At 44.2% G+C, this 13,814-nt stretch overlaps 1 protein-coding gene across 1 annotated transcript in view; it reads right to left on the bottom strand.

Moving 5' to 3' along the window:
- GMPR (guanosine monophosphate reductase) overlaps nucleotides 1-13,814 on the bottom strand; it is a 35,714-nt gene that overhangs the window by 13,954 nt on the left and 7,946 nt on the right. Inside the window, exons 5-7 of the mRNA XM_082752358.1 lie at nucleotides 7,983-8,064; nucleotides 5,518-5,624; nucleotides 30-72 (exon numbers count right to left, since the gene is read on the bottom strand). Of these exons, the coding sequence (XP_082608484.1) occupies nucleotides 30-72; nucleotides 5,518-5,624; nucleotides 7,983-8,064 (232 nt within the window). The remainder of the gene's footprint in view (nucleotides 1-29; nucleotides 73-5,517; nucleotides 5,625-7,982; nucleotides 8,065-13,814) is intronic.

Genomic DNA, 13,814 nt, shown 5'->3' with positions numbered 1-13,814 from the left:
TAACTGGTGGCCCGAAACATTGTCCTTACCAAACGCTTTGGCGACATCTCCTGGGCAGCTGCATCCTCCATCCTGCATGAAGAAAAGAAGAAGGGACCCAGTGAGCATTGGCACCCTGTGACCTCCAGCTGGATGGACCCTCCTCACGAGCAGCACATCAAGAGCTGCCTGCATCACTGCTACACATCGTTTTAGCTGAGTTTTTAGGGAATTTGTATTAGCCTTTCTACCGCTTTCCTCCTTTAAGCTCCTTTACTCTACTCGTGTAGTCTACTGGTCATACCACTGGAACAGCAGCAATGCAAATTCCTGATAAACCTTTCCTAAATCCCAGAAACTGGAAAACAAAAAACCCCTCTGTTACGATCTGAATCATTCCCTGCCATTTTAACGAAAGGATGTGTGATGCAGAGGTACCACAAACCCCTACCATAAACCACCAGACATTTAAAATAACTTTCTCAGCAGTTTACAATACATTAAAAGGTCACAGTAGGAGGGCTGAGGAAATACACCATCAGATACGTTGGATTTTGATCTGATAATCTTTAAGCAAATCGGGCAATCTCGTCTTTGATAAGTGAAAATTAATCTCTCATCATACTTCTCACTGTTTGCTATGTGCTTGGTGAAGAAACAACAGCACTTGGAGATCTTTAGCATTTTATAACTCCGTGTTTCAGTTTCAGTGCAGGGCCATGTGGCTGCTGAGGGTGTTTTGGTTGAGGGGAGGGAAGTTAGGTATGTGTGATAGGGCTGTAAAAAAAGGGAAGGCACACAGAAGAGCTCATGTGCTATGGCTCGTTAGGTTTTTGTAAAGGTCTGCAGATCAGATGAAAGATCCTTCTACCCTGCACAGTCCCTGCGACAAGAGAGCTCCTCGTTTCTTTGAAGATCAGGGTCCTTTGCAGACTGCTGACAGGCTTCCTGCTTTTGAATCTGCTTCCCAGACCTGAAGGGTTGCTCCATGTTGTTTCACCTCCCTGGTGGCAGAAATCCCTGCCTGTGTACGACCCGTGGCTGTGCTCAGCCAGCACCCCCCACCACCAGGCATTTCAGAGCCAACTTCCACGGGTAGCTGGCAGTGGGACTGAGCGTTGGAGCCCCTCTGTGCACAGAAAAGGATTCAGGCACAAACTGAGCAGGTGGATCTGAAAATGAGTGGCTTTTCAAAGGGCATCCCACTGGAAACAGTGCCTAATAGAGGTTTAAAGGCTTCTATTTCATTTGCTGATAACCTCTAGCACATTATGCTTTTTTTGTTGAGCTAGACACTCTTGCTGTCAGCTCCAGAAATGAGTGCTGGGCTTGACAGCTGAATCTCTCCCTCTCCTGTTAAGGGCTCTGCTGGTGCAATTCTCTCCCTCTGACAAGTCTGTCAGAGCCTGGAGGAGGGTGCGAGTGTGTGTGTGTGCATGTGTCAGGGGAGGAACAGCAGAGGTAGAAAGAGGGGTCTAATAATCTTCAAAGAATAGTGTCAGAAATTTGCCTGACTCGTACTGCCTGACTGAGACAGGCAGGCTACAAATGCTCTCCGGTAGATGGGTTTCTGTCTGTTCTTGTTGGGTGGCTCAGTGTCTGACTATTATAATTAACCCAGTAGTGGCAGCGATGGAGGCTTCATGCTTTCACAAGGATAGGGTGTCTCCCCATGTCATCCTTAATCATTGGCTTCCAAAAACTCCCTTAGAGTATCACTAAATTACAAAAATCTGGGCAGATTAAGAAACTTTCCCAAAAGCTCAGGTGTTACTATATAAGATAAAAGTAACCAATGCTGAGATTCCTCATCTGTAATGCCTCCACTTTCTTCATAAAAGCACGTAAACTAAATGGCAGCATTTCACAGAAGCAAAACAGGGACATACTAAGCAGTTATGCCAGAAGATGCGATGTAATAAAGCTATATGCGTCAAAACACTTGATTACACGTGAAAAATAAACCACTTTCTTTAGAAAATCAGAGCATGCTTCTGCTGTGTTCAATGTGGGAAGCTTCCCCTTGCAGTTCAGCCAGGTCCAGCAGGGGCCTGGGTCTGGACTCAAAATGACCTGTAGGACTGCTGGGCTACAGTCATGGGGCTTGTTGCAGGATCAGCCTCAAATCCCCACGTGAATGCAGGAAAACTGGGATTACCCTAAAGTAGGCCTACTGGAAAGGGTTTCCATGGGACCTACGGAGGGCATGCTTCGGAGACAGCAGGCTGCTGAGCTGAAGGAGAGGGGAAAACAGCTTTTCAGTCAACAGAATTATTTTAACATGGCTAAAATTATGCTGTTTTCCCCACTCTTGTTCTCAGAACAGACAGCCCATTTTACAACCCCGAAATTTACCCTGAGGAAAAATAGAGGATGGGAAAAAAAAAGTATGATCTGGTTGAACATAATATGCAACTATATATAATAAGTTTATAAATATGACATATATGCTTCAAGCAACCTTTATAATAAACAGTGTAATTAGCTGTTACTGCAGCTATCAGCAGACAGCTATTTATTATGCAGATGATATATAAAGTGTGTGGTATATCCAGCAGTAGAAACAATACATTTATTCTGAACTACACATGCTGGGCGTAGTTCTGTATGGAAAACGTTCTGCGTGGAAGAAGGGACGGTACGGCAGTAGCGGGGGGAAGAACCCCTTAGTCATCCTTCCCCCTTACCGCTGCTGACCCATCACGCAGGCAGGGTGAAGGGGAAATTGGGATCCCTATCAAGCCATGGCCAGACGAGGGGGAACACGTGCGAGGCTGCTTTCCATTCTCCACATTGCTGGCTTACTAGAACGCGTGACTGCCTCTCTGTCCAGCAGAGCATTTCTCTGACCTACAAGAAACAGAAGCTTTATCCCAAGTGGGGCGTTTCTGAAGGAGGTTTCCAGTTAAATGGCCTGTAACTCGCTGCTGCACTTTCTCAAAGCCAATAAATTAGCGAGAACAAAAAAATGAGAGTATTGGCTCCCAGACAAACAGCGCAGGACAGAAACAGTGCCTGTATCTTAGGCGGGGTTTCCTCTCCTTTTTCAGTGAGCCATGAAAGATTCATTTCTGAGGAGAGGTTTGAGCCTTAAAGATAATTTAGCACGAGGAAAGTAACTCGTACAATTTCACCTCTCCCTTCTCTGTGTGCCTGTAGGCACTCAGACTATCATGTTTGCCTAAAAATTGTCACCTTCTTTGTCAACATATCAGCTCCAAAAAGCACACATGATCACTTCAGTAGTACAAACATGCTTAAAATCCCAGTTTGTGCTGCCATCCTAGCTAGCAGAGCTGCTGGAGAACGGGCTTCAAGTGCGCCGTGTTCCTTGTGGTGCTCATGCTGTGCTCAGCACTGAAGCTGTCTCATTTTGTGAGCGGGACTTCCCTTCATACCTAACATTAAAGAGGAGCAATTTGATGAAGGTAGTGGACACGACAGAAGGAATTGCAAGAAAGCACCTTTGGGGTGCTCTCTTGGAGACAAACACATACCACACCATCAGCTATAATCCACACGAAGGACAGCTGGTAGGCTTTGAGCTCTGCACATTGTTCCTGACACTTCAATATCAATACAATAATAATTTTAAAAAGCACAGAACAAGAATAGTTGGAAATATTTCCTCCTGCCTAACTGATGTAGATGGTAGTACTCTGCCTGTAGAGATCCCCTTTGAGAGATCTCAGACAGGGTGTGCCCCTTCCTGAACCTACACAATGGCAGTAGCAGGACATTTTGGGGGATGCCATGTTTGCTTGTTGCCTCTAGCCCCTGTTATATACTTAATTTGCTCCCATTTGGTGTCTCCCCTCGGGAGGGTACCTCTCTTTTGAAAAACCCTTGCCAGAGTTGTGGCAATGACCATGCAGTCCAGCCTTCTTTTCCAACAAGCACACTGATGTCTATCTGCACACTCTGTAATTTAGGCACAAGACCCTCAACCCTTGCTCTAGTCTCCCTAGCTTGGGTTCCAGTGGTGTTAGAGACTCCAGTTATGGCTGAAGGAAATTATCTTGAACCAGTAATCGTAGCAGACAGCTATTAAGTTGCCCTCCTATATTCCCCCTGTAATGGTTAGGGAGTTACGTGTGGGTTTACTGAAACCTACATAATTCAAGCAGGTGAGGAGCTGATCCGTCTGCAAAGCAAGAAATGAGAGGAGGAGCAGCACAGAACCATCCGATTTTTCAACAGTTTAAGTACACACTCCATATCTTCTTGGAAATCAGAATAATAACATTCTTCTGAGAGCCGCTAGCAGAAAATTATTATTGCAAAACCAGGACGTGTTTCTGAGCACTACTACTAGGACGACACATATACCCAGCCTTCATAGTAATGAGTCAGTCTTTCATGCTCTATTGCACACACATTCAACCGTCTGCTACAGGCATAAACATTTGTAATACTGCCCAACTCATAAAATCACAGACTGCTTTTCTTTTTTTTTCCTGCAAAACTCATATAGGGGAGTCAGGGAGAGGGGGGAATGTACATGCAGTAACAATAAAGAGAAGGGAGATTTGACTATACCACGTACCTGTTTTCCTGCTCCACTCTACCCATACCTCCAAGAAACACAGTCAGGCCATTTACCTATCCACAATCAGTTTGTTCTCTCCCCTCCCCTCCTTCCTCAACAATATAAACACTTCCTCACAAGGACACCAGTCACAACCGGGTCAAACCAGGTTAGTCCGTGCACCTTCCCCGTAACCAGCTGCCTTACAGATGGCCTGCAGAGAGACTCTGCGAGCCTGACACAGTCAGGGGCAGGCCTGTGGCTGGGCACACGGAAGCACACAGGACTTTTGGGTGCTGTAGGCTGCAGCAGTCAGTCTGAGACCATGCTGACAGATTTATTTTTTCCATGTGAAGCGAGTCTGGTCTTGCTGGTAGGCTGGAAGCTGCCACAAGCAGGCAATGCACCTGTACCCTCTTTCTTCTCCACAGGTTCAGTATTTCCCCAGGGCTTTGTGAGAACATCAGTAGCAAACATGCCAGCTGTGCTCACCCAGACCCACCTCTGAAAAGCTCCTGTTTTTTGCAAAAAGAGCTCTGTGAAGTTGCTATCTGAATCCATCCAGCTTCCATGGCATAAATGGGCACGTATCATTTCATCTTGTGCTCCCCTCTACTGCCTGCCTGTCACTCAGTCCCACTCTCTGGGGAAAGCCGTGTTTACACTTCACTCATTTTTCAGAAGTCTCTCGTAGGAAGGAGTACTGTTTGCTTCAATATGAGAACACCACCAAGCTTCTTATTCTGTTCACGTAGCAACACACTCCATTCAGGGAGTAAGCAGCCACTTTCCAAAGGCACAAAGAGGAGTGAGGTGCCCAAGTCTTTTTAAACACTACAGCAAGTTGTTTCCTTTGCATTTAAACCTACATTAACCCAGGAGCTAGTATAGGGGTCAACGGGAGAAGAGAGTAAGAGAGCCTTTAACATGCAGGGTACTGGACTGTTTGATTCTCCTGTTCCCCAACAGTTTGCACAGGGGGAATCTGAGAGCAGATGTTATTTACTTACAGAGATTATATGTCCTTTCAAGCCATGTGCTGAGTCTGCACACTCAATAACAGCACTTAGCTGGGGATAGCCCACCCCCGTCTTAATCCGAGTGGTACACACAGAACCTAGACAAGAAAACAAGAGGAAAAAACATAGCTGGTTAGGCTGACAGGAAAGAAACTGTTTGTTTTCTTTGTCTTGTGGAAAAAAAATGTGGTTCTATCTATATTATTTTTCCCTTCATGGAGTCTCTATTGCAAATTTTAGCTCCTCATGGATAAAAGGAACACACAGAAAATTCGTTTTTGAAACGCTGTCACACCAGTTCATGGGATCTGTAATCAAGGTGACTAACACTACCCCTTCTTCTCCAGGGCCCCAATTACCAGTTTAAGTCTCATCCATAATGTTTGCTGCTGAGGGAATTACTGCCTCATGGGAAGGAAAATCTGACCGATGTGCCTAAAGAGAAGGGGGGCACAGGGACCTGAGTCTCAGCTTCAGTGAGGCATAACAGCAGCTTTTAATATCTGAATATTTCTTCCAATAAATATTTCTATTTATCTCTTTTCTACGTCTTTAAAAATAATTCTCACGAAAAAATCTGTGCTTTTATCTTCTCTGTGTGTGTGTGTGGAGATTTTCCACAAGCGAGAGAAATCCACCTTGAGCTTAACATTTAAAGCAGAAGTCTTTGGTTGATCACAGTAGGTGGGAATAGAAGTAAATCAGCACACAGCATTTAAAAACCAAGATAAATAACACTCAGAAAGCTGTATAGCGTAACATTACAGGAAATGCACTAATTATATTTGATTATTACACTACGTTATATACATATATATACATATATGGTGCATGTATAGATATATAAAAAGGGGTATATATATATAAAAATAAAGGCATATATTCAAAAACCCCACTTCAAGCACAGCTTAACATGATAACACGGCTATAGACCTTCTGGAATTCCTTCCCCACTTTTGTAGTCAAATTAGAAGTTAAAACAACGACTACTTTTTGGCAATTCAGGTCTTATAATTTAGGATATAGGCCATAAAGGTCTGCATGATAACAAGAAAACAGATTCTAAACTAAATGCAGTGAAATCTCTTCACCCAACTGGTATCTAGGTACACTTAAACAATCAATAAAGTAAAAGTTTCCAATGATCTTTCAAAGAGCTGACAAGGTGTCAACAGACTTATTTCTGCAAAGTAGGATGAAAATTAATTTTAAGACCATCTCCACAGAGTAAGTACGTACTTATATCCCTAATGCTTTACGATAAATAATTGCCATATACCAAAAGATAGACTGTTACCTGGGAGAGAGTCTCAAGAGCTACACCTGCTACCTGCATTTTTGGTTGGTCAATGTGTAAAGAAGGCAGGTCTCCAGGGAGGACTATGCAACATTTACTCCTAACTGCTTCTACTGTGAGGCTATAAACTCCATTTCTTCTTTTCTACCTGAACTTTCCTGTGACAATTGCACCTCAACATCTCTGTTGCTTACTCTTCAGCTATTCTGCAGTAGTTATTGCTGTTTGCTGCCTTCCTAGGCGCAACTGCAACCTTCATTACATCATTTGCTGTGCTCAATTTATCCATTCATGGTCCATAACCATTTGCCAATATAGAGTAAACAATTCATCTGCACTGCACTGGCTGATCACAGCTATACTGCCAGTGGTATGTGCCAGACAGTTTAAATCTAGCCCCAGCTGCAACCCGTGAAGAAAATGGCAAGAGAAAGGAGCACATGAACAAATACACAAGGGAGGGGGGAGAAGAAAATGAAAGACAATATAGCACTACGTACCAAAGAGCAGTATTAGGGAAGGGATGGCAGGAAAAAGACTGAAGTTTGTGGTCCTCTCATTTATCCATAGGAATAGACAACATTAATAGATAGTGCCTGATAGCATTAACGAGCATCACAGCTCCTGGGCAGTATTAACAGGTAGAGGCAATGTTATCCATACTTCACACTTACTTAATGCCTCTTTAACCTTGAAGACATTGACAATATGTGCAACCTCAGCTTACAACACAAATCAAAAAGCTATTTAGAAACCTGTCTTTCCTTGGTAGGAGGAGATAACTCTGAACACAGTATCCTCTGAGCTGTACCTGGAATGACTCGTGATTTTTTCAACAGGTTGGAAAAAGTGTTCCTAAACACAATACATATCACCACTGATTATGTCAGCACCTTAGGCAACTCAGTGCTTCCAACAATAGGCATCATAATTTCCAGAAAATGTAATATCTAACACATTGTAGTACATAACATTATCACCCTGCCCATGCATTTCTTAAATCAACTATGGGCAAGGGTATTGTTACTTTATTGACCTGAGGGGGTCTAGGAATCCTAATGGACAAGCAAGCAGCTGCAGCATTATACACGGTTCCATCTGGGCAATTCCTCCATGAACGTTACCATAAATCACCCTTTTTTGACTGGATTTGACTTACCTGGTCCAATACCCACTTTAATAATATCTGCTCCAGAAAGAATAAGTTCTTCTACCATCTCTCCTGTCACCACATTGCCTGCCTAGACAGAAGGAACAATATCACACATACGGGAGATTTTAAGACTAGTGCAGTAAAGACTAATTGTGGTACTGTAAACTGTTACCCAGATCTTTTACTAGTTGAGCTATATAGCCAGGAAGAATATAGTTCACCATACTGTTCACTGCGCATGCTGCTGACATGAAACAGATCATACGTTCTGGAGGCAAATTAATTTCACGATTGGTCCAGTAAGCCTCGACTGTAAGGGATGTTTGAAAACCATCTGCTTTGGATTTCAGCTCTGTAGCATGTCTATGTCTGTCCTGTCTACAGCATGTTCCTAACTAGCAAAAACTGTAAAAAATAAACCTACAATAAACCCATGTCCAGTTGCTCGTATCACCCATTTAAAGCCTGTATCAAGATGGTAATTCATTTGTAGAGAACTGAATTTAGCATCTAGAGATGTTCAGAAAACATTTCAGAAAAACAAACAAACAAACAACAATACTTCAGGACTTGGCAAGTGTTTGTAACAGTACTAACATGCAGAGCAGGAGACAAACCCTAAAATCCTTACTTAATATTTGCGTAGTTTTTACTGAAACAAAACACCTGCTGAAGCCAACAGGAGCTACCCAGGGAATGTTGGTCAAGGCCTATGCTCCACTTACTGATTTTTGTCTTCTAATTCACCATTTATTTATTTTTAATGAATTTTACTTCCCCCTTTCATTAGCCTGAAACAGCTGGCAAGCCACCACCTGAGGCACTTAAAAAAAACAATGATACTTTTAGGCAGCAATTTGTGGTGTATGACACAGGACCACTTAACTTTTCTCCAAACTGCGTGATATTGATTTAAAAAATAAAAAAATAAAAAGAATAAAAGAGAGCTGTCGGGAAATAAAGAACGTGTAATAGGTACTGCATTTCCAGCTAAGTGCTGCTTCCTTTCTGCTCAGTGGCAATTTGTTATACTATACTAAGTGATGCACATGCCAAGGCGGGGTGACAAGAGAGCATGCCACTTATGTTAGAGAAGCAGTTACACTGGGAAGGCAGGTGACTACCCATGCAGCACACTGTGACCTGGTGCAATACTGGAGTACATGCAACGGAGTGATAAGCACGAGCAAACAGGGGCTCCGTGAGATTTAGAATCAAATATATATTTAAGTAAAACAGCAGTGTCTTCTTATTAGCAGAGCACAGCGGGTTGTCAAACTGTCTCTTCAGAAATGCTAACCAGACGTTTAATGTTAAGTTACTGCTAGAGAATGTTGTAACTGCATATGTTGATTCAAAATGCTCATCCTAGCAGGGAAAAGCACTTATGTCCCCATTACACATTTTTTTCCTGGAATGCATATGCACACACCAGTGGTTTCAGCCTTCTTGAATCTGCAGATCCCCTACAAACTTTCAGGGAAGACGTGGAGCTCTACATAGCAGGCTGCAAGCTGCTGATGACAGGCTTCCTTCTCTTAGATACCTTTTCCAGACCTCAGAGAGGACAAAAAGCACTGCCAGAGAGATACAGCTATCTGCATGTGAAAGGGCCCTAATATTGCAGCTGAAGAGCAGAGAAAGCTGTTTTCTCGCATCTGGATGAACTCTGCTTCCAACGAAAGCAATAGCTGTTTTACCACTGAGGCCAGCATGACAGCTGAGTAGAGGCAAAAGAGCTTTTGAAAGGCTGACCAGCATGATAAAGCCACACGACTAAAAATGATAAATAAATAAATAAAAAGGTGAATATAAAAAGGTTGAGACTGAAGAGATGAAATCTCCTTAAAATTAAACAATAAAAAGTAAAGTAATTGGAACATGTACAAAGAAGTCACTATGGCCCATGTTGTTTGTAGTCTATTTGGGGAAACAGCCAAGGAACATAGTAATTGGTGGGTGCACTGTATTAGCAAAAGCCACACTCACCTTAATGTACCACTGCATTACTCATCTGCTGCAGAACTGATTTTCTTGAAAGAGATATGCCCTTGTAATTACCCCACTGCTAATCTAACTTTGCCACTCCCGGCAATAAAATAATAGCATCAGTAGCAACTGAGAAGTCCCTGCAGCTCAGGTTAACCAGCATGCTTTCAATGCGGCCAGTTATTAGGAGCAAATTGCCCTGGCTGCGGGCCTGGCCTTACACACTGGGGATGACATTTGGCAGTACCATCCCGCAGCCTGAGGTTTCGGCGAGCGTCAGCCCGGCTCATTCCAGCACTGCCCCAGGATGACCAACCTGGGGGTCAATCCCAAGGGAAGTCCTGGCCTCAGGAAAGTCAGAGGGAGGTTCGCTGCTGATTTTAACGGGATCAGGATTTCACCTAACAGGATTATAAAGGCTACAGCTTCCCTGACAGAGATATAAAATTAGTGAACGCAGTAGGGTAGTGCCTCTGAATTTCAGGCAGGCATTTGATACTGTGCTTCATAAAAGCCTGCTATAAATATCAACTCACACTGACTAAGACAGGAACACTGCTGCACTGATTGAAGGCTGCTGACAAATGGCAATGGATCAAGCTGGGGAGAAGAGACTGTGACAACAGTTCTCAAAACTTTCTTCTTGTTTCCTAGAGGGAAAAGCACAGTCTGTGCCTCCACGCTATCAGGAACGTTGCCAAAGGACACTTCCCACCCACAGAAACAAGGGGTGCTTTACAGTAAGATGGAGAGATGATGCCCTTTGCTAGGCTGGCCATCAGGTGGGCGTTTGCACTCAGTAGTGCTGTGACTGACCCAAGACAGCCCTGGCAGCATCCCTGTCTTTGACCCAGGACTCCAGCTGGCCCCTAACTCTGGGACTCCAGCCCAGGTGAAAACACCACAACTGTTTTGACTCTGCTGCTTGTTGCAGAGATAAACCGGGAGGCATCTGCATGGCTTCCTCCGACCAAATCCTGCCTCCACTGTGGCCCTGAGAAGTTACTGACTGCAAGGGGAACAGTGGTTTCTGGCCCCTGCTGTTTCTCTCTGCTCCTGCTTTGTGACTCTGCGTGCTCCTGCCCCAGCCTTTTCCTTCCTGTTACACTCTGCTCCCTTCAGCATGTGTTGTTTTTTGTTGTTTTTTTTTTTTTTTTTTTTTTTTTCCTGTGCAATGAACAGAGAACACTACAAAATTGAAAAAAAAATCAAGATAAATATTTGGCAAAGCTGGCTGGCACAGATATTTTAGCTTGCTAAACAGACCTCCAGTAAAATGGAAGAACCGTACCACCAATAATTACATTAATAAACGTGGACTATGCTTACGGTAATATAAAGGCTCTGTCCCTCCATCATGAATGTCTACTGAAATTTTGCTTTGGACTTCAGTGCGAGGCACAGCCCAAACACATGATGCTGTGGTACAGCAGAGCACTCCACTGAACCATTACTCTTCATTCTGAGGACCAGAGCCACATCTGTGGGGCACTCAGGAGACTTGAGTTCTGCTTCTTCCTTCATCTTCCATCTAATGAGTAATTTAAGGCAAGTCATGCTGTCTTTCTGTGCCCCTGTTTGTGTTCCCTGTCCTTTGTGTTTCACAGAGGAATTGATCTTTGTAAAGCAGTATGAAAGGCAGGAGTGAAAAGAGCTTCTGTGAGAGCCAGGCAGAAGAAAATAAGGTAGCGTGATTATAAAAGCAAGTATTTAAAAAAAAGGAAAAACATGCTCTTGAAAAGCTGTTACACAAGACACATCCTCCGTCTACGCTGGAGCATTAGCCCCAGAGAGTAGCACGTTAATCACAGCTGCCTTGCACATCACATTTCAGCCTCAGAGCTGAGCCCATTACACGGCCCCTGGGAGCACATATTCCCTGAGACCCGGGGTTGGGTTACTGTTTTGTACTGCACTGCAGCTGACTGTGGAATGAATGGTCGTGCTGAGGAAAGCAAACAAGACAGCCTGCAAGGTCCCGGAGATCACTTTCAGCTATGAGAAAGCTCCTTTATTTTTATACCTTGTATTTAACTGCTAACCCTTTTGTTTGAAAGCCACAACAGCAGAGAGCATACTGCAGGCACAGCACAGAGACATCAAAGCAGCCAGAGAACAGGTAGCAGCAGGACACGTCTTCCAGAGTACCATAAAAAAAGAGCCTAGATGAGCTCCTGCATTTCAGCCAGGAATAGCTTCAGAAGGCCATCTTGGTGCAGGCTGTGAGGTAACCTTGCTTGGAGGTGGGGTAGAGGTGTGCCTGCCTTGCTGAATCGGAGACTGCCAGCGACTTCACGGACTCTGCAGGCCTTGGAAAATGGAAGGGTTTTCAATGCTGCATGTTTGTTAGCGTGCTTTTAGGAATGGAAATGTATCCCTGAGCAGGAGATGAAACACGTGAGCCATGCTAAGCCATGTTAAAAGAACAGAGCCACGGTCGGGGAAGGGCTGTAGATGTGCTCAAGCAGGTGGTGCTGTCAGTAAGAACAACCTTAAGTCACGGAAGCAGAGAACCCACAAAGGTAGTTTAACAGATGTGGGAAATGGATGAGATTGGCTTAAGGACCTTGGACTAAAATTTGGGCTTGATAACTGACTTTGGCACTGACAGCTGTGCCTTTGGGGCAGCTCACCTTGGTTGAGTTCCCTCAGCCAGCAAAGTCAGCAGTCTGTGGGGAGGTGTAGGAAGGGATGACACATTTTTCTCTCCACTCTTGACGGGGAAGGGAAGAGGGTTTTGTTTGTTTGTTTGTTTATTTGTGGTGTGTTTGTTTTGATAAACTCTGTTGTTTAAGACCCCTTTCTCCCACAACACCTCAAGCCAAAGACACTGGGGTAATGACATAACTAGGGACACTACTTCAAACCCAAAGCAAGGAAACAGCTCCTTCCCTCACTGCTGTGAGCATGAAGCAGCCACCTCAAAATGCCCACAACTATCATTTCAAACTTTCAAAAACTCTCCCCAGAGTCATGGGAAATACGGACCTACCAAAAAGTCTGCTAGGAGCTGTTGAAGGATGCCTATTTATTAGCACACATTAACCCAGAAGCCCCCAGGCACTCCAGACCATTTCCATCCTCCAGTGCCACCACCGTTCAGCAGGCAGGAACACTGCCTTCCTCTGACATTGGAGGAAGGAACATGACCTTCCCTGAGCTGCTTGAACACGCAGTTCCCTATTGAACCTACTCAGATTGTGCACTGCAGACCATTTTTACTCTGCATTTATTTTGTTGTGAGCAAAGTTTTATGGCTGGCATGAAAGAGTAGGAAAGTGTTGCCTAAGCACATCATTTTTTTGCTGCACTGGTGTGAAGGAAGTTTGGTAGCCTCATTAAGAATCTGCTTCTTATTTGAGAATTTCTGCTATTCCACAGAAACAAATTCAGACTCATTCCTTCAAGAGCCCTGGGAAACAAGCAGGAGAAGTATGGCTCTAATGCAAGCAGCCCCATGCTGATGCAAACACCCTACTCTCAGAGCAGAAGGAGTATAGGGAGCATGGCATTAGCACTCTGAGAAAGGATAGGAGCACCACAGAGGGGGCATGAAAAGCTCTGGCACTGACTATTTTGCTCCCTCATGACCCCATCCACAATTGCACAATTCCCCTATGATTCTTATCATCAGCAAGGATTAGTCTATGTTTAGCTGCCTTCTAGTGATCTAATAGCTGGGAACAGCGATCGGCCTCAATTGACCAGAAATGTTGGCACATTCCCACAGCAAACCTCAGCTTGGAATCACCAGAATAAACCTACACACGCTTTATCATTAGAGGTTGCCTCTGGTGTGGGAAGGAGGATGTGAGCCGCAGAAAAATTGGATCCACCCCGCCTGCCATG

The sequence above is a fragment of the Aythya marila genome (assembly GCF_965140915.1).
Source record: "Aythya marila genome assembly, chromosome: 2".
Classification (NCBI taxonomy): domain Eukaryota; kingdom Metazoa; phylum Chordata; class Aves; order Anseriformes; family Anatidae; genus Aythya; species Aythya marila.
The sequence above is the reverse complement of the archived record's forward strand: the minus strand, read 5'-3'. Positions and strand labels throughout refer to the sequence as shown.